Here is an 8479-nt window from a genome sequence, read left to right as displayed (position 1 = left end):
GCCGCCCCCGCGCCCCGTGCCCGCCCTCCCGGCGTGCCCCGCGGAGGGGCGGGCGGCTCATGTCCGCCATCCCGGCGTGCTGCGCGCCCGGGCAGCAGCCGGAGCAGCCGCGGCGGCCGCGTCCCCTCCCTGCGCTGTGAGACAGCAGCACCGCCCGCGGAGCGCGAGTGAGGAGCCGCCGCCCGCGCCTCTCCCCCCGCGTCCTCCTGCTCCTGCTGCTCCTCCGCCCTGTCCCGCGCCGCTGCCCGGCCGGCCATGCCGTCTCGGGCAAGGTAATGAGCCGCAGAGCCCCGGGGTCTCGGCTGAGCGGCACCGGCAGCAGGCAGCACTACCACCCGCGGGGCTGGAATGACTGGCAACCCAGGTGGGCAGGGCTGGGGCCGGGGGCGCGGGCTCGAGGCTGCGAGAGCGGGGCGGGCGGCTCGGCCGGGCCCCACCGCCGGGCCTGGGGGAGCGGGGCGGCGGCGGAGCCACTTCCTGGCGGCCGGGCCTAGCGCGGGAGGGCGGGCGGGCCCAGGCGGCGGGACGGGGCCGCGTCTGCCGGAGGCGGGACGGGGCCGGGGTGTCAGCGCTCGGCGGGGTGGGAGCTCCCGCGGCCTGTAACGTGTGCGGCCGGTGGCCGGTGTGTGCCTGCGGGCAGCGCGTCCCTCCCTGGCGGCCGCGGGGCGGGGGAGCGGGGGTGGGCTCGGGTCCCGTATTTTCAGCCTGTTTTTCAGCTGGAACACAGCCAGGGAAGAGCTGAGGCTGCAGTAGTACTCGTAGTTTTTTGAGGGTTAACATGGTACTACATAGGTTTATTTTGGATTTTTTTTTTTAAACAATCAGGGGAGAATAGTTGATCTATATAAGCTCTCAACCCAGCCTACTTAAAATGTGTTGTAAGGCTTTAGGTGTGTTTTACACCTGGCACGTTATAGTAAAATTCAAAATCTGTTCACTGATTTAGTTAGATGTAGAGAGTGTATTTCAGGTCTTAATTATTTCTAATCTATCTCATGCCAATGTATTTGCTCTAGTGCTCAGGATTGCTGTTTTCAGTGTCAAAATTGTCATATAGAAATCCTAAATAAATTTGGTGTTTCTTAGGTTTTTTAAAAAATATGTGGATTTGAGGCTTTTTTAAGAGTTTTTGAAAGTTTAACACAACATGGGACCCTACTTACAAACTTTCCAGTAGAGAACAGAGTGGCACATGCTTGGGAATATATTGACACGTGATGGTCCCAGTCTCATGTAGTTTGGACTAGAAAAATTGGGTGAATGGGAAGGTCACTTCAGCATTTACTGTGAAAGAAGCTTTCCTTTTGCTTGAACAGCTAACAGCCCAGCCTCTAGGGCCAGTGCTAGAGGCTGTTCAATTCTTAATGGTGTATGGGATGTGGTTATTTAAATTCTAATTTCTTCTGTGATTGAAATACTTGGTCGCATAATTTACTATTTTTTCTTCACTTAAGAACTTACGAACCTTATTGGTGACATTTTTTTAGAGCATTTAGATTTTTTTTGGGAGAGAATTAAGACCGATCTCTTACTCCTTACCTACTTCTTCAGTTTTCTTGGCTGCACTCTGTAATTCTGGACCCTAACTTGTGACCTTTCCACCTGGAAGATATTGATGTGTCTTTGCAGTGGATGATTTCTATAAATGCATTTTGGTCGGATATATGAACTTGTCACGAGTTCTATCTTTTTATCTGAAAAATACATCTTCTGAGGGTTAGGAAGCTGATGTTATCCAATGTGGTATTGCCTACAGAGGGTTCAGTAGAGTTAAGGGTGACAGTAAGAGTGTAGTTACAGAAATGCTTTGCCTGGTGAAAAGGCTGGTTTAAGAAGTTACCTCCATGTGTGGCTTTGGTGTGTTCCCTGTAGTTTGGTGCCTCCTTAGCTCTCAAGTACAGCTGTGTGACCTGGGCTGCTAAAATAATTGTCACAAATTGCCACAAAGCCACAGCAGAGCCAAAGCTGGGAAAAGTGAGAGCACCAGGGCAAGTGTGGCAGCCTAAGGGAGCCTCAGCATGGATAGGGCCTTGTTGTGTTTCCATCACACTGTGTGATCAAGAGCTTCTGCTAAGAAATAGCCAACGCCTCTACGCTGGTGCTGACACTTCTCAGAATTTAACTGTATCATTTCCTTTAAATATTATCTTTTTTTTTTTTTTTTAGTTCTGGTTGGGGATACCAGGAATCAGAAACGTTCACACAATCCCGAACACAGCACATTTTCATCTACGTGCAGCATTCCTTTTTTTTACATCTCAGAAAGATTAGTGATGGGAAAACTGAGTCTACACTATGAATTTAAGGACAGTGCAGAGATTAAATCAGTCTGTCTATTTGGTGTTAACTAATTTTTAAAAGTGATTCACATGCATGGTTGAAAGGAGATCTGTTATATAAAACTGACAGTCTGTGTTGCTTTCATAATTTGAAATATGATCTTGGACAAACTCCACAACACAAATATACCCACATATTCTTTCCTTCCCCTTTCTGCTGGCTGTTTGTTTCATTTACTTCAGGTGATACTGCTGGTAAATGCTTTCTTGCAGGGTGTGGAAGAGGTGAAGGAAGCAGCCCAAGTACTGAAAGCTGTAATAATTGTAGTTGTTTCAAGTTCCTAAGGGCAAAAAAAGGAACTGCTCATACATGGGTGTACCATCAGATGGATTGTTTTCAAATGCACTTTTTTGTGTGTGTAAAAGTGACTAGATTGATTTTCATTAGTAGGTCCAGCTTTCCTCTCAGTTTTTAGTAATGCTGATCAGCACTGGGGCTTGTGGTGAAAAGAGTGTGAAACTGAAAGTTGGAGTGCAGAGCTTTTTTAAAGGAGAAGTAGTTTTTAATGAAAATGAGATTTTTTTTGTATGTGTGTGTGGATGCAGTCATACATCAGAAGCACATGGACTGGTTTTCCAACAGTTTGTGTGCAGATAGAGCTGCCTGTGTGTTACAGAGGAAGAAGTTGTCCTGATGTATAGGGGCATATTGCTTTGTGCACTGCTGTGTACCAGACTCAGTTAATAGCAACACAAAAACTTTGTAGACAGATGTTGGATGGATGTGACAGAGAACAGTGAAGGACTTCTTGAGAAGGATTAATAAGATCTTGTTCCCCCTTCTCCTAATCTTTGCAGCTGTCTAGACCTTTGCTTCTTTCTTTCTTTTCTCTTTGTTCAGCAGATCTCACTGCATTTTCCCTGTTACAACTCTTGGGGAAAAAAATAAAATAATTTCGGTGTGCAGGCCTTGTGTGTGAACAGAATTCGGTTGTTAAAGTGCTGAGGGCTAATTATGTACTGAAACAAGCAGTACTGCTCTTTGGGAGAAAATGCAGGAGTGTGAGTGCAGGTTAGCAAGTGCAGGGTGCACCATGGCATTCTTAGGTGAAAGTGTGAAAAGGAAGATAAGATTTTAATTAACAGGACCTCTCTCTCTCCCTCACCTACCATAAATGTAGGTTAGCAGGGGAGGATGTGGAAAAGTGTAAAACAACATCTGTCACATCTGAGCAAACTTCCAGAAGTGTCCTATTAGGTTTTAGTACTGAAATAATGAAAATGGCAGGTGTCCTTCTCCTACAGCATAAGTCAGTGTTACAAGTTACTAATTTCTGTTAGCATCCTGCTTGCCAAATCGAGTTACTGCCTGGTCCTCATGGGTTTACACCCAACAAGACAAGACAGTAAAATATGGTCTCCTTGCAGGTAGATTGTGGCCTAAGCAGCCCTTCCAGCATATTGGCTGGAAGTTTGTAACTGAGGACAAGTAAGTACCCTGTATTTAATTCAGACAGGTTGGGAGATACTGGCAGGGAGCAAAGAAACTCATTAGACCAAATGGCCCAGGAAAGTGCTGCTCAGAGCAGTGCTTTTCACATGGCTGTGAGGGGCAGAGGCATGTCCTTTACAAAAAGCAAGCACTCACTGTGGAAATTGTCTGATCATAGTGCTGCATCCAGGCAGTGAATGACAGGCAGGTGATGGTAGCAGGTGCTGTGTAGAAGGAAAGTTGAGACAGAGATTGTTTCTTCTGTGCTTGCATGTACAACAAAATACCTGTAAAACTTTGTTAGAAATAGGCTGAAACTGTAGTTTGCATAGGTGAGAGACCTGAAAGTTGGCAACATAGAGGTGTTTGAGGATGTTGCTGTGATTACCTAAGAATGGGTGTAGAGTCATGTAGGGTGAAAGTGGATGTGACTTCTGTCCCTTCAGGGGTAGCTGAGAGAGAGGAGAGCAAAGATTGAGATAGGAAGGGAGAGAGAAAAGTAGTCAGTGATGTTAAGGCAGCTGAAAGAATGAGATGCAGGATCAGATGTAAGGTGCCATTGTGAAACATCAATGGAAGCCTTGGGAAGAGATTCAGTGGACTGCATGTGGAGATGCTGAACAGGAATGGGTTCAGTTCTGGAGTTGCCGTTGATCTCCTTTTACATTTGTGTTAAGTATTATGGTAACTCTTTGATCTCACACCTTCCCAAGCCATTTTTGGGTTTTGGTAAAATGGAGGAGCTGAAATTTGTAATGTAAGAACCTTTGTTTTTAATGTGAAGACAGAGGAGAATGAGATGTGAGAAAGATTAAAGAAGATGAAAGTGTGTCAGTGGGAAGCAGAAGAAACTTGGAGTGTGGATTGTTTTCTATTCAAGAACAGCCATACTAAATCAGACCAAGGGTTTAGCTAGTTCAACATCCTGTACCTCAAAATGTCTGTTGGAATACACCTGTAGACAAAGAAGAGGATGTGTATATGGGTTACCTTTCCCTGACATTCCCTTCTCATAATGCCCAGTGTGGAACAGAATGAAATTGGTGAGAAATTACTGTCTAAGAAGGGAGTGACCCAGAATCAGAGGTGATTTGAAATGCTACTGTGATGGCAGGTAGATGTCCAGCAATGGAGATGGCAGAATTGCAGTAGGAAGATAGTTAATTAGTTATTTCATGAATAGAAAACACAGCCACTTGTATTTTCTCAGCACAGGAGAAGAAGCAGAAGTAGGCTTTGGGGTGAGCTCAGCCAGGCTCTGGCTTGGCAGGGTGGACCAAGTGAAGATCATGGCAGAAGGAAGCTCTGCATGCCAGTGGCAGAACAGTCAGAAATTTGGTGGGAAGCTGTTAATTTGGGTGAATACAGTGACTCTTTAAAGTTTTAAATATCTTACTGATAAAGAATTTCAGTAATGAAGAATTTATCGACATTACTTCAAATAAACTTGGCAAATAGAGCAAGTAAGCAAGTAAAATCCACTGACTTGGGTAATAATAGAGCTCACTCAGTAGAATTGCCTTGGAGTAAATCTTTCATGTAGGTTCTGTACTTGGAAATAAAATCTAATAGAATAATTAAGTGATTTTTGTCTCAAAATAATGTCCATATGGCAGGGTTGTTCTGAAAAAGCGACACATAGTGAACAGTATACACTAGATTGTAGCAAGTTTCTTGGACAAAATTCTTAAGGCGCCCATATAACAAAAATAACACATTTTTGATCTATTTTTCTTTTTTTCTGGATAAGTTAAACTAGTTGCTCTTAGCTGTGCTCTCTTCAGTCAGACAAATTGGTAAGTCAAATCATATTTATACTTCTGATGAAATGAGATAGTAGACTTAAAGTCTGTTTCCTTTCATATGCCAGTGGAAAAAAATAAGCAGCCCTTTTGGAGAGGGAGGACACACTAGTGGCTATTTCTGCTTATTTATGTGGGTGAACTATTTTCTTTTCCTGTTGGACAAAGGCAGGTTTAAAATCACCCTGCAGAAATTGAATGCAGTATCTTCTGTTTAAAGATATTGCTAAAACAGCGTCTGCAGGCACTTGGTTGTGATGGGTAATCTTCCACCAGAACCAGAAACAGATGAAAACTCTCATGTGAGCTCTTGAAGTACCTTGTTTACTCTCCATCAGTGAGCTTTTCAGGTAGAAGTAATGCAGTGTAGTCTCTCATAAAGTGCCAAATAAACTTTGGAAGCTACAGTATATGGTAATCATAGTCATGTTCATCCTTGCAGTTTCCCATTTTGATTTCATCTAATATAGCATTTGTATTTTTGCTTTTGCTTATCTGTTGCTAACATTGTACATTGAGACTCTGTCAATATATGATGTTTGTTTGGTGTGTGGCAATGTCAATGTATTTAACTTAAATTTGTTGTTACATAGGATAATGCTGAGCATTAGGTCTGTCGTGTAGGCTGCCATCTGCTTGGTGCAATTTCAGTGTAAATATCACCATGTGAGCAGAACTGGGTCCTCCTGAAGTGCAGGCCTGGGCTGAGGTGACCAGCAGTACAGTCCTGCCCATTGCCTGGTGGAATGGCTGGAGGGAGGCAGAAAAAGTAATTATTTTTAAGACTTTGGCAAGTACCTGAACACAGACTGCCTGCCTGAGTTGTGAGGGGCTGTCTTTCAAAATAGTAACCACATTCCTGACATGAAAAATGGTATCTTTGAGCAATGGATTTGGAAATGGAGTGTGTCTGCCGGTGCATGCAGTGGGTGTGCACAGCAGTGCCCTGTGTCACCCAGGTGTCTGGAGCACAGGGGCAGGTGACAGGTGCTGGGTCACAGCCCCAGCTCTTGATGAGCCCTTGCCACACGTTCCCAGAGTGGTGTTGCAGGAGCCCACAGAACAGCTCTGGAGTTGCCTTCCCACTGAGGAGTGGTGAGTGCCTGGGCAGCTGGAAATGCACAGGTCCATCAGTCCTCTGCTCTGCCTCTCCTTGCAAGCTCCTTCCCATTGGAAATCCTCTTTCCAGGCAATACAGGCCATGGCAGTCAGTTGGGTCACAGAACACCAGCATCTTTCTAGGATGATTTTTGTCTCTGCCTCATAAAGATAGCCAGGAGTTTCTATCCTATTGAAGCTACACATTTACTGTAGTGGGAACAGTGTTGTCAGGTGGGCATTATTGTCTCTTAAATTGATATATAGGAGAACAATTACATATTTTTTACTAAAATTGGACTCACCTTTTAGTTGGTGATAAAGTGTGAGCAGGTTGGCTTGCAGTTGGCTGTTCCAGAAGCCAGAATGAAGTGAGTGTGTGGGTTTTCCTGGGGAAACAATAGGCTCATGTTTTTTACCACAATGGAAAATTTTACAAAGCGTTCAAAGGCTGTCCTGTGGGAAGTGGGGTTAGCTGAGAACATGTGTAGTCCTTCAGTTGATAAGGATGCATAGAACAGTGTTAAAAATTGTACATTTAATCAGCTTTTCTACAGACGTAGGAATTTCAGTGTTAATGGTTGACAATTAGAGATGATTCAGTTTACAGCACATTGCCTTAAAAAAAGCGATGCCCTTTGGGAAGGTAAATGTAAGAAGCCATCAGTACTTAAATTTGCCAGCTGAAAATTTGTCAGGCTGTTTCATTAAAAAGCTAATGTAATTGCTCAAAGTGAACTGGGAGGTTTTAGGGCAGGGAGAAGATCTGGGGTCTCTGTATGTCTGGAAATTTGCACATGATTTTTGGTCACAATTAAAGTTCATAACCTGTGAAGTGCAGAACTTTCCTGTTCAGCATAGCTTGGGTGAATGATGATGGAACAATTGAATAAAGATTTTTACAATCCTAGTTAACTGTCATGAATAAAGACTTTTACTAAGGCTTTGCCTCTAGAGTAGAGGCAATAGAGCCTATTTTTCAAATAGTCCAAGCAAGTGCCCAACAAAGCAGCAGATGTGATGGCACAGTGAATACTGAGTGAGAAAAAGTGTCTTACTGTGTATGTCTAAAAATGAGCTTGCTTACAGTGCAAAAGGGAATAATACCTGCCAAGCAAATATAATATCAACTTGCACTGTGACAACATGGAAAAAGCACAGTTTTCTTATTGTTCCAAACTGATAATATAACGTCTTTTAACATTCTCAGGAGAATAAAATGTGTGTCTTTAATTCCAGTTGGGTTTGCAAGTGTCAGTGCTCATGGTATTCCTCTTGCAGTTGTTCTGAGGCTGAGCTCTGTTGGACAGTAGCAAACCTTTAGTACCATTTAAGTAACAACTGCTTATCAAAAAGTTTACCTCTGTTTTTCCCTTTTGGCCTTGAGATGTATTTCCCTTTTTCCTGAATTTGTCTACCAGTTCTAATCACAGTGTTGTCTTGAAAAGGAAAAATGAAAGAAATTTTCTTTAAGGACATGTGGTGTTTATCCTTACACAAATTGTAGTTAATTTACATGAGTGATCTGTCCTGCTTTTTTGTTAAATAATCAAATGAACTATCCAAAACTTTAAGTAAAAATAGTAGATCTTTAGGGTAGGGAAAGCTTGCTGTAAATAATCTGAATAGTCTGATTCTAAATACACTGGAGTTGAGTGAAATTCTGCTGACTCTCCCTTTGGATGGATATTGCTTTATTTGTTTTAATATCATCCTCCTATCATTGCTTCTAAGAGTGCATTTAAAGTGATTGGTTGAGTTTATGTTCTGAAGTCTCATGCACACATGTTTATTATTAAAGTCCTGTA

The 8479-nt window shown here is 43.3% G+C and overlaps 1 protein-coding gene across 1 annotated transcript in view; it reads left to right on the top strand.

Annotated features, from left to right (window-relative positions):
- The first annotated feature begins 275 nt into the window (after positions 1–275).
- SMG1 (SMG1 nonsense mediated mRNA decay associated PI3K related kinase) overlaps positions 276–8479 on the top strand; it is a 61103-nt gene continuing 52899 nt past the window's right edge. Inside the window, exon 1 of the mRNA XM_066560608.1 lies at positions 276–364. Within this exon, the coding sequence (XP_066416705.1) occupies positions 276–364 (89 nt within the window). The remainder of the gene's footprint in view (positions 365–8479) is intronic.

This window comes from Molothrus aeneus, chromosome 16 (genome assembly GCF_037042795.1).
Source record: "Molothrus aeneus isolate 106 chromosome 16, BPBGC_Maene_1.0, whole genome shotgun sequence".
Lineage (NCBI taxonomy): Eukaryota > Metazoa > Chordata > Aves > Passeriformes > Icteridae > Molothrus > Molothrus aeneus.
This window is presented reverse-complemented; position numbering and strand designations above follow the sequence as displayed.